This window comes from Cercospora kikuchii (assembly GCF_019650295.1).
Source record: "Cercospora kikuchii DNA, contig_00002, whole genome shotgun sequence".
Taxonomy (NCBI): domain Eukaryota; kingdom Fungi; phylum Ascomycota; class Dothideomycetes; order Mycosphaerellales; family Mycosphaerellaceae; genus Cercospora; species Cercospora kikuchii.
The window spans coordinates 2,056,313-2,073,424 of NW_025408583.1; the positions used below are offsets into that span (position 1 = coordinate 2,056,313).

At 54.9% G+C, this 17,112-nt stretch overlaps 9 protein-coding genes across 9 annotated transcripts; 4 read left to right on the plus strand and 5 right to left on the minus strand.

Moving 5' to 3' along the window:
- Positions 1-154: 154 nt before the first annotated feature.
- Positions 155-1,789, plus strand: CKM354_000301900 (ribosome biosynthesis protein NOC4; the record flags this gene model as incomplete). The annotated part of the gene is made up of 1 exon (XM_044798196.1): positions 155-1,789. The coding sequence occupies one exon, from the start codon at positions 155-157 to the stop codon at positions 1,787-1,789; it is 1,635 nt and encodes a 544-aa protein (XP_044654131.1).
- Positions 1,790-2,451: 662 nt separating this feature from the next.
- CKM354_000302000 (uncharacterized protein) lies at positions 2,452-3,435 on the plus strand (the record flags this gene model as incomplete). Its single annotated transcript, XM_044798197.1, has 3 exons — positions 2,452-2,707; positions 2,773-2,916; positions 2,978-3,435. 3 exons carry the CDS (start codon positions 2,452-2,454, stop codon positions 3,433-3,435), a joined length of 858 nt encoding a protein of 285 aa, XP_044654132.1.
- Positions 3,436-3,522: 87 nt separating this feature from the next.
- Positions 3,523-4,714, minus strand: CKM354_000302100 (uncharacterized protein; the record flags this gene model as incomplete). Its single annotated transcript, XM_044798198.1, has 5 exons — positions 3,523-3,768; positions 3,830-4,195; positions 4,269-4,376; positions 4,437-4,556; positions 4,607-4,714. 5 exons carry the CDS (start codon positions 4,712-4,714, stop codon positions 3,523-3,525), a joined length of 948 nt encoding a protein of 315 aa, XP_044654133.1.
- A 668-nt stretch (positions 4,715-5,382) lies between these two features.
- CKM354_000302200 (uncharacterized protein) lies at positions 5,383-5,724 on the plus strand (the record flags this gene model as incomplete). Its single annotated transcript, XM_044798199.1, has 1 exon — positions 5,383-5,724. One exon carries the CDS (start codon positions 5,383-5,385, stop codon positions 5,722-5,724), a length of 342 nt encoding a protein of 113 aa, XP_044654134.1.
- A 13-nt stretch (positions 5,725-5,737) lies between these two features.
- On the minus strand, positions 5,738-6,555 carry CKM354_000302300 (uncharacterized protein; the record flags this gene model as incomplete). Its single annotated transcript, XM_044798200.1, has 3 exons — positions 5,738-6,153; positions 6,215-6,423; positions 6,485-6,555. The coding sequence occupies 3 exons, from the start codon at positions 6,553-6,555 to the stop codon at positions 5,738-5,740; spliced, it is 696 nt and encodes a 231-aa protein (XP_044654135.1).
- Positions 6,556-7,129: 574 nt separating this feature from the next.
- Positions 7,130-7,751, plus strand: CKM354_000302400 (uncharacterized protein; the record flags this gene model as incomplete). The annotated part of the gene is made up of 3 exons (XM_044798201.1): positions 7,130-7,248; positions 7,390-7,516; positions 7,584-7,751. The coding sequence occupies 3 exons, from the start codon at positions 7,130-7,132 to the stop codon at positions 7,749-7,751; spliced, it is 414 nt and encodes a 137-aa protein (XP_044654136.1).
- Positions 7,752-8,376: 625 nt separating this feature from the next.
- On the minus strand, positions 8,377-11,041 carry CKM354_000302500 (uncharacterized protein; the record flags this gene model as incomplete). Its single annotated transcript, XM_044798202.1, has 3 exons — positions 8,377-8,478; positions 8,532-10,196; positions 10,247-11,041. The coding sequence occupies 3 exons, from the start codon at positions 11,039-11,041 to the stop codon at positions 8,377-8,379; spliced, it is 2,562 nt and encodes an 853-aa protein (XP_044654137.1).
- Positions 11,042-12,393: 1,352 nt separating this feature from the next.
- On the minus strand, positions 12,394-14,503 carry CKM354_000302600 (uncharacterized protein; the record flags this gene model as incomplete). Its single annotated transcript, XM_044798203.1, has 3 exons — positions 12,394-13,343; positions 13,412-14,401; positions 14,464-14,503. 3 exons carry the CDS (start codon positions 14,501-14,503, stop codon positions 12,394-12,396), a joined length of 1,980 nt encoding a protein of 659 aa, XP_044654138.1.
- Positions 14,504-14,800: 297 nt separating this feature from the next.
- On the minus strand, positions 14,801-16,987 carry CKM354_000302700 (uncharacterized protein; the record flags this gene model as incomplete). The annotated part of the gene is made up of 1 exon (XM_044798204.1): positions 14,801-16,987. One exon carries the CDS (start codon positions 16,985-16,987, stop codon positions 14,801-14,803), a length of 2,187 nt encoding a protein of 728 aa, XP_044654139.1.
- Between the last annotated feature and the right edge of the window lie 125 nt (positions 16,988-17,112).

Below are 17,112 nucleotides of genomic sequence, written 5' to 3' on the forward strand. Positions count from 1 at the left end.
GATGTCGCTGTCTCTCACAGTCGTGAAGCGAGGTCTTCTTCCTCCGCCAAAGCTCAACGTCGGGCCGACATCTTCCGGCAGCAACGATCGATACTTTACTTTTCGAGCCTGTTCAGAATTCTGTCGCAACAGTGCACAGCTGCCACACTACACCATGGCTGCTCCGTCTGATGGCCTTGATCAAGGGCGCAAGAGGAAGCGTGAAACGAACGGCGTAAAATCACGAAAGGCGCCAAAATCCACGAAATCACTCGATACTCGCGAAACCCAAATTTTACTCTTGGAACAACAGATCCTGGAATCTCCTACGCATTATGGCAAAATCGAAGAGCTGCAAACATTGATGGCTGAGGAGGACAGCCGTTTGTTGGCTGCTGTCGCTCTCTGTCGAGTCTTTTGCCGGTTGATCGCTGGAGAGCAGCTGGTAAAAGAGAAGAGTGCTTCAGAGGAATCCACACAGTCAGTGCAGCGACTCAGAGTCTTTCTGCGCGAATATGTGTCAAACCTTTGCAGCTGGATTGGCAGCCCTGATGCGACCACTGAAAGCACAGCGCTGACTTTGCTGATGAGGATTGTGAAGGAAGAGGCCTCTGGCGGAAGCAGGAGCGCTGCCCAGTCGTGGCGAAACGAAAGAGCTTCGTTTCAATCCTTGGTCAGAGCCCTGGTGCGCGAAAACGACGCGGAAGGAGCCCGACAACAATTCGTGGAGAAATATATCGAGGAGTACGACGATGTCCGCTTCTACACCTTTGTTGCGGTGAAGCAGTGCCTAGGCGAAGCTGCTGGTGCAAAGGCCGTGGGAAACGCAATCGAGCTACTCTCGCAAATTGAAGGGGTACCTGAGGCCGATGAAGAGCTCGAAGACTGGTATGGAGATGCTCCTGAGGACAAGAGCCCTCTTTTGTCGCTCAATGGACATCGGAAAACTGCTCGAGAGGCATGGCTAGCGGTTTTTCGCACGCCACTATCTGTGGAGCAGCGCAAGTCCATTTTGAATATCACGACCGCACAACTTCTGCCATGGTTCACAAATCATATCGAATTGCTGGCAGACTTTCTCACAGATTCCTTCCAGCAAGGTGGCGCAATTTCACTTCTCGCGCTGAGCGGAATCTTCCATCTGATGACTGTAAAGAATCTGGACTACCCTGACTTCTACAAAAACCTTTACAGCCTGTTGGATGAGGATGTCTTACACAGCAAACACCGGAGCCGCTTCTTTCGTCTCCTGGAAACGTTCATGAGCTCCACCCACTTGCCTGTTGCGATGGTGGCCAGCTTCATGAAAAGGTTGTCGAGATTGGCCCTCCAAGCTCCGCCCGGGGCCGTCGTCTGGATCGTTCCTTGGATCTACAACCAAGTCAAGCAACATCCCTCATGTGCTTTCATGCTACATCGTCCCTTTCACCCTGCACATGCCATCTACGCCTCCAATCCGAAGTACGCCGAAGAAGGCATGCACGATCCATTCGATATGTCGCAACGTGATCCCATGATCACTGCTGCTATCGACTCCAGCTTATGGGAGCTGGAGACTCTGAGCAATCACTTTCATCCGAATGTGGCCACGCTGGCCAAGATCATCGGTGAGCAATTCACCAAGAGGGACTACCAATTAGAGGATTTCCTTGACTACTCCTACGCTACCTTGGTCGATGCCGAACTTGGTAAGGAGATGAAGAAGGTGCCAGTGGTCGAGTGGGATATTCCCAAACGCATTCTAACCTCCGAGGATGGCCTTAATGACCTGGGGTTACTTTATCAAAGTGCAATCGGTGCTACTGGATAGCAACCGTACTCTCAATGCGACACTAGCGTAGGCTCGAAAGCAATACTCAACACGCAACCTCTATCTTCCAGCTCCTCCCTACCTACCCTCGATGCCAATCCGGCATGTTCGCATGAAGAGGTTAGTCGAGCATCATTGTTCGCATGTAGTACGATCAAACACTTCTTCATACAGTCGCGATGATGATTGAAATGCTGTAGCTTCCAGTATCCCTCGAGCCGTGGACAGGTGAGTAGCGATACAGCATTGCATGGTGGAGCATGTTCACCAAGGTGGAAGTAGTACAACCTGGCAGTTGGGACGCTGTGTCACAGGCCAACAGGCGCAGAGTGGAGAGAAAGTGGCCGGACTCACTTGGAAACATTGTCATCAGCTGTGCCGAAGTGGATGCAAGTGTGCTGAGCAGAGAAATAGGGTTCAGAATCCTTCACAAATCTGGGCCTCTTCTGAGTATAAAATCGGTCACGTGCCATGGAGACATAAATGTCTCCGAATTCCTTTGATCGGCTTATTATTTACCAACTGACACTGCTGATATATAAAGAGACAGCAAGGCCACCGTCTATCAGACACAAGATTATCAACTAGCCATTTTACCCCTGAAATAGAAAGAAAATCAGAAGTTCGAACACCAACACTCTACATCCAGCACTTCAGCCATCATGGTTAAACTCAGTGACACCAAAGGCGGCGACTGGGAAGAGATGGCCAAAGTCTACAAGCAATTGACAGTCGAAATCAGCTCTCGGCCCATCGGAGTCATGCTCGACAAGGCAAATGCTCTGCTACCATTCAGCGAAGCCACCGGACTTCACGACAACGGCTGTGGACCAGGTCCAGTCATCTCGCGCATTATCGCTGATTATGGTTCTGTACTTCCAAAGGACTGCGATTTGAGTGCATCGGACTTTGCAGAAGGTATGTTGCGAGCATGGCGGGCTAGTCGATCGTCCATTGTCTCTGACCATGACTTTGTGGCATAGCGATGATCGCACAAGTTCGGGAAACCAAAAATGAAGAGATCGACAAAAACCCAGAAAGCCCTTGGGCACGCGTTAATGTATCGTTGTTGGATGCCATGGATCTGCAAGGCATCCAAGATGGTTCAAAAAGTCACGTATTGGCAGGTGAGTTGGACGCTACGATTGCCGCCCCCATCCACACGCAATAACTAACGGTTTCCTCCAGGCTGGGTCTACTTCATGACTCCCTCACCCGAGAAATGCCTAGAAGAAAGCATGCGAGTACTCAAATCCGGCGGTGTGCTGTCATGTTCATCCTGGCAGGACTCCGAATGGCTTCAGTTAATGAACCTGGTCAAAGAGATCCGACCTGAAGCTCCAGTCCCTGAGATTCCGGAAGGATGGAGATCCGCCAAAGGACTCTTCGCCGAAGTCGAAGGTGCGGGTTTCCAGCAGGTTGAGGCCGTGGAGGTTGCTGTGGAGATGGCTTTTGAGACCCATGATGCATTGCTCGATCTCCTGACAACGAAAATGCCTCATATGGTGAAGCTTCTGAGCAGTTGGTCGGAGGATGAAATTGAGCGGTTGAGGTCATTGATGAGTGAACGATTGAAGAAGGTCTGTCCTCAGGAGCCGGGCAAGTTGTCTGGCGTCGCGCTGGTGGCTGTGGGTCGAAAGGCGTAGCTGCTCGATAGGACATGAAGTATACACAGTGGAGGTAATGGAATAAGCTTCAAATGGTATATTACAATCAAGCAAAAGTCATCAGCATCACTCATCATCATAATAGCAAGCCTCCGGCTTATGAACACAGATCTTGCCACTCTTGTTCGAAACAAGCACAATCTTCGGATCGTCCTCAGAAGCTTTTACCTGCTTCCCATCAACTTTCTTGACCTTCTTTAGAATTTCCTTGACCTTTCCATCGACCCATCCGGGCATCGCTTTCCATTTAATTTGCTGTCCTTCCTTTGGCAAGCGGTCGTTTGAGCCCTTCTGAGCGGGCTCAGTGGCATCCTGATAACACGTGCAAAGTTAGACAGTACCATCTCAGAGATATGAGTGCGTCGGGACTTACCATGTGCTTTGAGCCAATAGTTCCGTTGCTCTTCTTACTCTTTGACTTGGTTTCGGAGTCGTGTTCTTCGTTGTTTTTACGTTTCTGTCCAGTTTTGGCGGATTTGGCAGGCTCCTCTTGAGACTGGTTGTCATCATTGTCATTATCATCTTCCTTTTTGTCCTTGGTCTTGCCCTGAGCAGACCCTTCGTCGTTCTTCTTTGCCTCCGCATTTCTCGTCTGGCTTCTGGACCCCCTTTGGCTGCTCGTGGTCCCTTTGTTGTCGCTATCGTTCTTGGAGCCATTCTGTTGTGCTTTCTTGCGACTGTCTTTTGCTTTAGGAGTGTTGGCCACGTGCTGTTTGCCTTGCTTCGATTCTTCTTGCTTCTGCAAACTGTAAGTGACCATGTCGTTTGATTAAACGCTGTAGCGCTATACGATGTGGCAGCATCAGACATACTTTCTGATCAGTGTCTTCCTTCTCCTTCTCGGTCATCTGCTCCCATGCTTTCTTTGGTAAATAACGCTTTTCAGTGCCATCATCCTGCTTCGCTTTTCCCTCACCGTCCTGACAAAAAGGATTGCAGTGTCAGCAAAATCTCAAGATCTGGCACGATACGTTCGCTACCTTGGTTTGCCAATCTTCCTCTCCCCAATTCGTCAAGTTTTGCTGAGACTCATCCTTGTCTTTCTTGTCTGTGGTGTAGCCTCCTCCTCTCTTCTTATATTCTGCCGCCATCATCTGAGCCTGTGAGGAATATCAGACGCCAATGTTCGATCGCATTAATGTAGCCATACCTTGCGAGCGCTCCATTGCCCTGGCTCTCCTCCTTTATCGCTGGCCTTCAATTCTTCCTTGACCTTATCTCTCAACTCTGGATCCGTGTATTTGTCCTTGGGTGGCATGGTGGCTGATCTAAGTTAAGTGACAGGTATGCTATTGAAGCTCGATACCAAGCTCTTGGAAACAGTAGAGGAAAAATACGGGCATGTAACAGAATGGTTATTCACACCCGGTGTGCAACGAGCTCACCTTTGATTGAACTGATAAGTGCTCTTGCACGTCACAGACAAAAGCATCGCGACGACACCACGCCGCCAGCTCGTCATGGATGTCATTGCTCGAGTCGACAAATAAACTGGAATCATCAAAGTGACATCACGACATGAGAAAGTGCGGCTCGCGTGCCTGGCACGAAGGAACAATCTGGGACAAGCAGCTGTGGCAGCAGATCCGATCAACATTGCCCTTGCGCAAGCGTCGAACCTTCTTCTTCTCCACGATCTGGTGGCTGGTGCTGCAGATGTGCAATGCAGTGCTTCTTCACAATCTCTGTCTAGCACACTCGTTCTTACCTCTAAGGCTCGTGCAGATTCTCAATAATAATGCTTGTGCTTTGTTCCACGAGCATGAACGAGCTGGTCCGGCTGACAAGACAGCAAGTCGCCGGAAATGGTTAGAGTACAGTATATTGCGGCTGGCTTACTGGCTCAGACACATGGTTTGCAATACACGGACAGCAAAGGTAGCAACGATGCTGGATATTGTGCCTACAGACTTTTGCAGTCTGCCGATGATCATCGACAGTGGCTCGCACGCGACTGCAGAACAAGCAGCATCCAGCTCGCCCTGCCCACAGAATAAAGCTACATCAACAGCGATCGAGGCTCCTCGAACACAGGAACTCTTCGAGTCAAGCGAAGACCACGAAGACGAAGATGATGCGACGGTCGCCGACGTTATCCTGGAACACGTGGAGAATGCTGTCGTGAACTTCTCGAGCTCGCTAGCGAACGCCTTCACCAGCAAGCTCCGCAACGCCTGCATATCTGTGCTCAAGCACACCGAGAGCAGTGTACTGCAGGAGACAGCAGATACTTTCCCATATGACGATGACGCTCGATTCCTCGATTGAGCTCATGCAAGACCTATTTGGTCACATTGTTCAAGGCAGTCTCCATCAACACCTTGTCGTACTGTTGATGCAGCCACTGGATCCAGTTCGACATTGGACCTTGGCCTGGGTTTGCAGTCTGGTCAGGTTGTGCGAGGCCATTGTAGAAAATGGACTTGAGTCCAAACTCTGCAATTCCCTCGTCTTTCTTTATCTCGGCGCTCATCTCGAAGAGGCCATCGCTCTCCCTCACGTCCGTCAAGCGCGGGGAGTCTCCGCAGCGCACAATGATGGAGTTCGCGGTCTTGGATACGACCTCGAAATGGTCGGTGATTTTGGTACCTGGCTCATAGGTGGAGGATTGCAAGTCTTTAGTATCCCAGAGGTGGTCGGCGGTAACAGGGTCGGATCGATACTTTTTCTCGAGGTAACGACGTTGGTATGCGAATCCTGCGGCATGCAGTTGTGAATGCATGTTCTCTTAGACAGCGAAGATAGCTTCGACACGTACCCAGCCCGCTCCACACGCCTGCACAGAATGCCTCTGTCAATTTGCCCTCTTTCTCCAGCAGCGCCGGCTTGATTTGGGCGAGGGGAACGCGCCGTATGGCGAGATCCTGCGTCACGGGGGCATTGTTCGGGTTGTATCTAGCGAAGAGGGTGGAATTGAAGAGGTAGTCGGTAGGCGGCACATCAACGATCGAGGTCTTGCGTGTCCAGCTGTGTAGGCGAGAGTGGTGAGCAGGTGGTACAGAGGCGGGAGTCGCTTGGGCTTACTGACAGCACATAGCCCGCCGTCGCACCCAGAGAGGTCCAGCCCGTGGCTGCGAGTGCCGTCCTGAAGATGCCCATCGCTTCGAAGCTCAGCTCAGCTCAGCGCGTGACAGCAGAGATGCTGCGGGAACCGGCTTCACTTGACTGCTGGCTCCGGCTGCTGCCTCAGGCACTACAGAGTCGGCCGAGGACGCATTCGACGTCCTTATCCTTATGCAGCGGTGGGGCGGACAGCAAGCTTCCGCTCTCTCGCCATCGCTATCGGCATGCGCACTCGGAGCTCGTTGTCGCAGCAGACAGCGAGTCGACGCGCGGGGAAGCGATGAGCGATGCGCGTATCCCTCCGTGGTGAGCGTGTCCACGACGAATATGTCCGAATTGTGCCCTCGGAAAGAGCATACGGCATGCAGGAAAGTTATCCTTCTCATAGAAACGAGACCCTGTCCCGAACTGCCCACTCGTGCGCGCTAAATCCGCGATCTCCAATAGAAGCCCGCGCATTATTGCACCACCTTTCCACACCCGACAACGACAACCACCACCGACCTCTCTCTATCTCGACGCCCGCTCCACTCTCTTGCCATTGCAACTCCGACCACTTCTCCTCGACCTCGACCTCGACCCCGCCCACACTCACCCCGCACTGTCCATCATGGCCGAGCAAAAGGAGTTCACCTACTCGGATGTCAGCGAGCACACCTCCAAGAAGGATCTGTACCTCGTCATTCACGACAAAGTCTACAACAGTTCGAGCTTCGTCGATGAGCACCCGTAGGTACCTTCCACATGGCAGTAAGGGCGGGCGGAGGTCGGTCGAGTCTTCAATGACCATGGCACTCCCACCTGTGCTGCCTGCCAGCCGCACAATGCATGGAGCAATGCGCTGACTATAACTTTTTTGGTACCATACAGAGGTGGTGAGGAGGTTCTGCTAGATGTCGGCGGGCAAGACGCCACCGAAGCTTTCGAAGATGTTGGCCACAGTGACGAGGCACGAGAGATCCTGGAAGGCCTGTTGATCGGCACGTTGAAGCGACAGGTGAGCTTTACCATCCGCCTGTACCACAAGAATCAGCGCTGACAGAGACTCTTTTTTCTCTTCACAGGAAGGAGACCCAAAGCCAAAGACTGCCGCCCAACAAGTTGCCGATGCACGCAAATCCGCTTCCCAATCTGGCGGCCTCGGTGTCGGAGTTTACGCCATTGTGTTGGTTGGTGCCGCCCTTGCCTTCTTCGCTTATCAACAGCTTCAGTCGAGTCAGAACAAGGCATAGGTGCATACAGAAGCGGACGAGAGACCGAGAATTGTGCATAGATTATAGCACTTTGAATGGGGACGACTTTCACACACACACACACAACGGTACAGCAGAGGGCAGTCCACACAGTTCGCAACCAAGTGAAGGAAAAGAAATCGTAAATGGAGGAACCTCGTTGTTATTGTGGTCCAGCCATTGGTGCACATGAGCGTGCACCAGAGCCTCACGCTACATCCATTTGGGCGGGCTGAAGTGATGCCTAGATATACCAGTACCCAAGTCTTTTTTCTTTTGGAGCCCTCCTGTCATCGGCACACTCGCTGCCCCATGCCGCCGTCATCCTCCCTTGCCTCTATCGACCGCACTCTCACGGAAACGCCTTGTTGCTGCCGGACGCCGTACGGCCACCTGACCTCCTCGAGTACCGTTCGCGAGGCCGCATTTATGGCATGAAAACGATCCCCCCGCTCCCTGGGCGACGTTTTGCATCCAGAATGCCCTTGTACTGTACACGCGTGTGAATGGCCAGTACTCGTACCCATGATGCGCGAAAGAAAATAAGAATCCCTGTGTCCTGGTGGTAGGCGACTCGTACGTGCGAGTCGTCACATATTCGATAATTCCACTGACGGTCGCTTGCTCAGCCTCCCTTGTTCTTTCGCTCCTCTGCTCGGGCGAGCCTGGCAGCCTTGACCAACGGTGCTAGTGTTGCCAAAGGTTCAGCGGTCTGAATGAACGCATGCTAAAGCAGTATGTTAGTGCACATCCCTTGCACGACACTTGCCTCGCACGTACCTTGAGCAAATCATGCGCCGACGCTCTCTTCTCTGGGTCGACCTTGAGCGCAAACTGCAGGAAATCACGGAACACAGGGGTAAGGTTGTGTTCCTCTTTGATGGTAGGCGTGCCATTGGTGGCGATGAGATATAGAGCGCGCAGTGGCGATTCCGTCAAGTAGGGGGGCTCGCCCTCGATCATTTCAATGGCCATGATGCCGAGCGACCATATGTCAATCTTGCGACCGTACTCTTTCCTTGTCACGACTTCAGGCGCCATCCAGTAAGGGGTGCCGACCATCGTTGTTCGCTTCATGTGTGACTCGTTGATCTGTGCGCAAAAGCCGAAATCTGTGAGTTTGATGCTGCCCTCCAGTGAAAGCAAAATGTTGTCGGACTTGATATCACGGTGAATCACGCCTTTCGAGTGTAGGAATTGCAAGCCGTGCAGCGTCTCGCGGCACACAGCCGAGATCTGGCCTTCCGACATCATGTTGAACGTCACCACATCAGTCAGACTGCCTCCCTCCATGTATTCCATCACAACCCAGAGGTCGCCTTTGACCAAAAAGCTGTCCATGAAGTTCACGATATTCTTGTGCTTGCTGTCCTTCATGACCAGAATTTCGTTGATGATCAGATCCTTTTTGGGCTGCTGTTCCAAGTTCATCTGTTTAATCGCGACGCATTTATTCGTGCCGACCTCGAACGCTGTGTAGACGCCACCAGAAGCTCCCTGACCTATTTTGATCAGATTCCGGTATCTTTTGGTGGGATCTGCCGAATTGCAGATCTGCTGCAACTTGCTGAGAACTTCTGCATTCGTGATGGATTGTCGTGGTCGCTGCCGCGGCCGAGGAGCAGGCCCGACCCTTGGGTCCACGGCGGCAGGATGAGGCACCTGTCGGGAGTCAGAAGGCGCAGCTAGCTGTGAGTGTTGTTGCTGCTGCTGGTGCAGGCCATTGTTTGTGGGGTGACGCTGCGATTGAGAACGCTCCAGAGTCTGTTGCTTGAGCGCTTGTTGTGCTGCTTTCATGGCTTGCTCTTGTTGCTGTTGGTATTGCTGCGGAGAAGAGATCGGAGACGGCTGCTGAGATTGGCTGTGGTATGACGGGCCCGTATTGGCTCGACTCCTACTTTGCATGGGTTGCGTATTGGATGAGATATCGGTCACGGTGGGCGGCGCGTATCTGACCGCGGGTAGGCCATCGTCAAGTCTGGGGTGCTCTCGTTGGGGGCTCGGAACAGGAGGTGCTGGTCTTTGCGGAACCATTGTGGTAGACTGGCTTCCCGGTGGGCGAGGTGCAGGCCGCAAGGGCACCAGGTTACCGTTCATCTGGGGACTGATTGGTGAGCTCATGCCATAGCCTTGACTTGTCCCACGCGGTACGGGTGGTGGTGCTCTGGGGTTTTCGAAGCTCTCGCCTTCGTTTTTGGGGAACCTGGGGCTTGCGGGCGGGCTCGTAACATACCCTCCTCCTGGACTCAGGCTGGACTGATAGCTCTGCGGGCTGTCCTGTGGCTTCGCATGGTCGAACTTGTGGTATGTCCAGTCATCACTGCCATTATCGTTGTTCTCGTTGAAGAAGGTGACTACATCAATGATGGCCTGGGGATTCTTCTTCTGTTCCTGTTCGCTGATGCCATTGGCCTGCAGTGTCCTCTGCCATTCTTTGGGAAGGCCCTGGGCTGATGTCAGTACTCACAGCAGAAAGGCAGGTGACAAAGACATACCGTGAACTCTCCAGTCTCTTGATCGTAACCAACGTGCGTGACGTGTACCGGGTTTTCTGGTGCTGATATGGTGGGTTTCCGCGGCGTGCCTACCAAGCTCGACACCAGGCTCGAGAAACCGCTCTTCTTTTTCAAGACTTTGCTCTCCTTTGTCTCGTCGCTGTACCTCTGTCGCGGGTTGATGCCGGCCGGCGACGTGGGGCCGTCCATGGCTGCGACGGCGAGGATTTGCGACAATCGCACGGCGGGATTGGCGTTGGGGGCGTCGACGCGAAGCGATTCTGGCGGCGGAGCGGGCTGGGAATGCTGCGCCAGGGACGGCGCAGTCTCGAAGGTTGAATGTCGTTCGGGCGCCGCGTCTGGGGCTGCAAGCGTCAAAGCGGGAGGTGGAGCAGCAGCAGCAGGTTGGGAGTGGGCCGCGTACGAGATGGCGTTTATGGCCAGCAGCGTGTCGGCATCGAAGTTGTCGCCGATGAGCTCACGTGAAGTGCGATGTGTCACCGAGAGCGGACGGGCGACGGAGGCTGCGCCGGGGTGGTGCGGGAGATGTTGGTGCAGCGACGGCGGGCGCTGCTGGGGGAGGTGGTGCTGCTGCGGCGGGCGCAGGGTGGCGGAGGGCGAGAGGTCGCCAGCAGCAGAGGAGTCCTGGCGCGAGGCAAGGTGGTGGACGGGCGCGTGCGAGGGCGGGTGAGGTGCAGCAGCAGCAGGAGTCGCGGCGTGCTGGTCTCGCTTCTTTGGCGCGGACGCGGACTGACGCTGTCGTGTAGGAGGGGCTTTCTTGAGCCGTCTCGTCATGTCTCCACGAAGAACAATGCAATGCAGCGACAGGTAATATAATCATGGGCGGCGGAGCAATCCTGGGAATCCGACGGGACAAACGACTGCTCTCACGCACGCACACCCTCCTGCTCCCGCTCTACGGAAACGGTTTGAAGGACAGCAGCAGGGTGACACAGACTGCGGTGGGGCGAAGCGCCGTCGTCAACACTCGAGCTCCGCGGATGCCACAGTGCAGAACAGCACAGCACCGCGCCCACCACGCCGCGTCCGCTAGCATCATCACCGCCGCCGCCACGCGACTCCGCTATCTCTCTGCCAGGCCGCCGTGTTGGCGACGTGCCGGGCGGAGGTGCTGCTCGTGTCAGAGCGTCAGCTGAGACGACCGTTTGCTCTGCTCCCCCATCGACAAGCGCCGACCGTTGCTGTCGAGCAATGCAGCCCCCTGCTAGTTGTGCTCGCACATCCTGGAACACTGCCTTCTACTACGTGGCTCAAACACCGCCCGGGCCTCCATCTCGCGCGCCGACGCTGTGTTGCTCCTGCATCTGCTTGCGTTGTTTCCATCAACGCGTGGTGTCCAGAGGACCCTCGCTGGCCCTGGCTCTGGCACTTCCCTTCGCCTTCACCTTCTCCTCCCCTCCCCTCCCCTGCGCGCACGGCGCTGCCTCAGGCCGTTGAACGTCCGCTCACCTGTCACCTGTTTCCGTTGGTGTAACCCGCTTCGCAAGCGACGGAAGAAATCCCATCCCTTTCACGCGTGCTTCTCATCGCAGGTCGTCGATCGTGCAATGACAGTAAAACGCCACTAACTCTCATCATCTCAAGGCAATCAGCAGAAAGCAGTCTCTCCGAAGAGATGGAGATTTCCTAGTCCACGAGGCTGGCTACGGCGCGAAAGACCGCTATGAGGACTCTCATTCAATTCCCTGTGCTGAATTGCCCGATCATTTCTTTCCCCGGCCAGGCCAGGAGTCTTCTGCTCCTCGACTTAGCGAAAGAGCGCGATTCACGTCTCTTACAGCTCTCTACAGCGCAACCGAGCGAGCAGCGAAGCTTCCCCCTCTTCGGAGAAATTGTCCGTCCTGGCGATTGCTTTGGTCCTTCACCTAATGACAGCATGACAAACACGCACTGCCGGCTTGGCCACCGGCTTCGTGCATAGCACCGATAGCACGCCTACCACGGGCCGATGGTTGCATTGGACTCGATTGTGCGAGTGTCGTGCGCTGGTCACTGAAACCTCTGCAAATGACTCGCTTGCCTATCTTGGACGCGTGCAGTTGGTCGATAAGCTTACATTGTGGCGCTACAGTAGTACATACAGTTGCTGCTCCTCCATGTCTGTCGCCTTCGCCTCCCGCATTTCGCTACCTGTAGAAATCGCCCGGGTCTGCCTCTTTGCCGCCACCCCCTCCTGACGGTACACTGGGCTGCGGCTGATAGGCTTGATATTGAGCAACGCCTGGGCTGCTGGGTCCGCCCGGTCCTGCTGGTTGCTGCTGCTGCTGCTGCTGCTGCGGCATTTGTCCGTCTGCGAATGCAGGTGGATTCTCGAAGCTGTGTGTTCGCTGCCTGCTGAGCTCGTCTCTACTCACGTTCGCTTGCGGCGGAGGTGCTTGGCTAGAGTGATATGGCTGCTGTGGCGTGGGGTAAGCATTATAAGCCTGAGCAGGTGGCTGCACTGGCTGGCCCATCTGCGCAGAAGGATATGAATGTCGATTGTCAATCGGCGACTCGTAACCTCCCGTGGCAAGTTCTTGTGGGTTGCCAGAGTTTAAGGTGTGTATCGAGTTTGGTCGAATCTGGCCTTGAAAGCCTTGTGGAGCATTGTATGCATCGTAGGGGCCGCCCGGTGCTGCATTTGGGCTAGGTTTTCGTCTCACTTCATTCGGAGGAGGTGATTGAACGCCTCCTGGTATAAAGTGGAATGGAGCTGGTACGCTCGCCGCCGCGTTCGGCGGAGGCGCATTCTGAGGAGGATACGGACTCGTAAAGCCAGGTTGCTGCGCGGTCGGTCGCTCTGCGGGCGCAGGTGAGTAATATCGCTGTGGATCCTGCTGAGGAGGTAGGTGCTGTTGTTGGTTTGGTGAGAATGGTTGCGCGGGCTGTTGCGCATTTTGCGGGTGGCCTGGTGGGTATCCCTGTGGTTGATGCTGAGGCGCTCCGTAGGGCGGCTGTTGATGTTGGAATTGGGGCGGAGGCCGCGATCGGATAGGGAACTGCTGATGCTGTGGTGGTTGGGACATGGACGATTCAAGCAATGCCTCGTAGTCTCTCCTCGCCTTGATGAACTTCTCATTGAGCTGTGTAAAGTCATCTGCCACCCGTTAGTACACCGATGTGAAGCTGAATCCACCACAGCAGGCGAACAGGGGCTCGACCAACCTTTTTTCTGCGAGTATCTCGCAATGAGCTCGATCAATTTGGGTCGGATACTCAGTGTTCTCTGATACAGCTCGCTGATCTCTTCCTCCTCTCTTTCTCCTCGCCTGCCACCTCCCTCAGAGCCTACGCTGAGCAGGGCCAGCAACTTCTCTACGTTCTTGATCTCACCGAATACTTCAGCTTCCATCTGTGCATCTCTCTCTAGCTCCTCCTTCGTTGGGTCTTGCAACTTCTCCACGTAGTTCAGCGGGAAGATACCCGTCTGTCCACGCAGGCTGCCTTTCCACCAGTCTTTATACACAGATTCCAGAACCGCAATGATATCGTTCTTCCGGAAAGCAAGCTCGCCAGGCTCAGAAGGGGTGAAGTCGTAAAGGGCTCTCACTCGACTCACTGTCGCAGCCGTAGTACCTTGCTGTGTAGGCTGCTGCGATTGAGTGTTTTGCACTTGTTGCTCCTTGCTATCGTTGCTCTGCGCTGTGCCATTGACTGGTCCCTTGTCCTTGATACTCAGCGCTAGCGCCATCTGAAGCTCTTCCTCCTCCTTGCGCCGGTCGTCACTACTGATCTCTTTCTTGATCGGCTTGCTTGGAGGCATGAGACCAGGCTGCTGTGTTCGTAGCTTCTGATATGCCTGCTCCATGATGCCCAACTCTGGTGATGAGCGGAACTCATCTGACCAGCTGCCCATGCGCTCGAGTACTTTCTGTTTGACCTGAGCATGAGTGGTACGGTCGGCCGCGAGTCGGAGCAGCGCATCGGTGAAGGCTTTGGAGGCAAGTTCGCGGTGGAGGGGAAGTCCGCAGTTCTGAGAAAGGGCGTTCGCGAGCTCCAAGGTGTAGAGTTGAACATTTGCATTTCGGTGAGCAAGTCGCTTTATCAGGGCGGCAGTCGCTTGTGCGGCGCCAGATGGATTGGCCGACACGCGGTCGCAGACGTCGAGGATATACTCCCAATTCTCGCTCGTAAGGTTCTCGTCCGTAGCCTTGACTATTGTGCTCTGTTAGCCCTCATGCCCCAGGCCGGAAGCCGCAAGGCTGTAGATGGCCTACCGATCGCATCGTCCATGGGGGAGCTCTGCGCGCGAAACATGGTCGCAACAGGATCAACAGCATGCACTTGTTGTCAAGGAGCTGTTCAGTCTTGCGGCTGTTAAAGACGTTGGGAGAATGCTGCCTGCCTGGACCGCGTGTTAGTTCGCCAGCTGCCGCAGTTGATGCACTTGGGGGCCGCCAACGCTAAGCCTTGCCCTATGACGTTGACGCGAACACGAGTGAAGGCACGAAAAGGGTGGATTGCGGTCACGTTTAGTTCATTACACATACATCTACTACTTTACTCCTACAGTGCTACTTCGACGTATGCCACAAGTTGGGAAAGCGCCGCGGTCTAGCGACTGGCTCCCAGATTTCTCCCAACCAAGCCGTTCGTCGTCTGCCCGACCTTCAACTTCTTCCTGCAGTCGGGACAATACCACTTGGTACGACGCGGCGGAAGATCCTTGAGCTGCACACAATCAAGATGAAACCACTCTTTTTCGCAATCCGTTTCGTTGTCACACGCGATCATGGTCCCCCAGCTCACGTCACCGCAGATGCAATAGCGAGGCTCATCTGGATCAATGTATTCTTCAGGAGCCTCCGTAGCGCTCGAGCCAAGTTGATCTGCTGGTGTCGTAGGATCCTTCTTTCCACCCTGTCCCCGCCTCCTATTCGGAGCTGCCTTCCTTTGAGAAATGGTTGCCTTCGCGCTGTCGTCGTCGTTACTAGTGATCACGCCGGGCGGAGGCCTCTTGGATCGGCGCCCGCTCTTTGTAATGGCATCTTTGCTCGTGCCAGTGCTTTTGGGCGAGGCGGGTGTGCTCGCGGACGGCCCGCTGTTGCTGGGTAAACTGGCGTTGCTTCCTCTGCGGAGGCTCTGGCGCCGGTTCGGGGGCTCCTCAGATACTGCTTTTCCCACCTTGATGGTGATGGTTGGCCGCCGAGTGGCGGGCGGAGTGGCGGCTTTGCGCTGTCGACCGGCTGTTGCGGCCTGCGGCGAGGATGAAACCCCAGCCGGGGCCAAAGGGATCTTCGAAGTCGTGGGCGGATTGTTGGAGGGACCGGTGAGCTTTAGTCGCTTCGGTGGATTGATTTTGGCCTCTGGTGACTTCGGTCCAGCAGTCTTCGACGTTCCTGCAGCTGGAGTTGCCTCTCGCTTACGCTTTTTCTGCCCTTCAGGTGACGCAGTCTTGCCACTATCCGAAGGGGGCTCAACGCCTTGTTCACGCGCTAGCTGTGCTTGCAGTGCCTGCTCCTCAAGCAGCCGCTGTCGCTTGAGCTTCTTGGCTTCATTGAGTCGCATTCCCCTGTTGATGAGCTCAGCGTCAGCGTCTTCGTCGTCCTCGTAGACCTGAGGGCCGAGCATGGCATTGATCTGGTCGGTTTCCTCGCCACTAATGACGACCTTCGTGGGGTCCACTTCATTATGCTCATCGACAAGTGTAGTGCCATTCGCTTCTGCCTCCACCCTCGCGGCCTCCTTGCCAGCAATGCCACGACCTAGGTTCTTGAGCTCGCGACGCACCATAGTCTGCGATGGAACCCAAATTGCGTTCTTCTTCATGCGCTTCCTCAGCTTCGCCATTTCCCACTCCGTCAGTTTGACCCACGGCAGCCATTTGCTACCTTTTGCCGCATCTGGAGGTGGTTCGGTGAGTGCCAGCAGCGCATTAGAGGTACTGATGCCGGCAACCGCAGAATGGGCATTTGTTCCTGGCTGTCCTGGCGCTCGCGGGCCACGCGATTTTAAACTCTCGGCTTTCCGATCCCGCTCTAACCTCTGTCTGTTCTCCTTTTCAACTCTTGGCGGCTTTGGTGTTCTTGAGCGCGGTCGAGGCGTTGTTTTCTTCTTGTCCTGCTCACCAACATCGTCCATTACGGGAGGTGAAGGTCGGGGCGATGTCCAGTCTGACATGTTATCAAATGGTGCATTGGGATCGGGCGGAGGAAGCACCTCTCCGGGCACCATGACCTTCCTTCCTCGTAACTTGCTTGCCGCTTTGTCCTGCACGCGACGCGTGTGCTTTTCGGCTTTCGTGTCATCCGCCCTCGTGCTCATTCGGCGCTCGCGCTTGAGATTGGGCGATGTGAGCGCTTGTTGCTCGGGTGTGGGATCTCGCGAGGGAGGCTTCGGTTGCGACTTGAGCTTGTCGGTCACTATCTCCAAACGCTTTGCTTCGCGTTGGCACTCGTCGTCCAACCTGCCAGCCTCCTCGGCGGCCATGCGACATGCAGCCTCCGCATCGTCGAGAGCCCAACTGATTTCTCTTCGCAGTTGCGCAGGATCCGGCCTGGCGTGCTTGATGCTGGGCAGAGTGCTGTATGCAGTCGTGTTGTTATGGACGGATCTGATGTTGGTCTCAGCCTTGACTCGTTGTTCGTGAATTAGTGTCAAGGCGCGCACGAGATGAGACGGAAAATGCTCGGTGTAGGTGAGGAAATCGGAGAGGGTCGCTTGTATGTCTGGATCCGAAGGCGGCTGGCGACTCAGCGACCTCAGGTCGTCCACGGAGGTGTGAGAGAGGGCAGCGGCCATGGCTCGGGATGGATGAGGGCGCCTGTGACGTGCGGTGTCGTGCGGCGCACGTTCAAGGCGGTACCGGCGGACAGAGCAGAGGGGCGCGTGCCGTAAGCCACAAGATTTCAGACATGCGTCGAGCG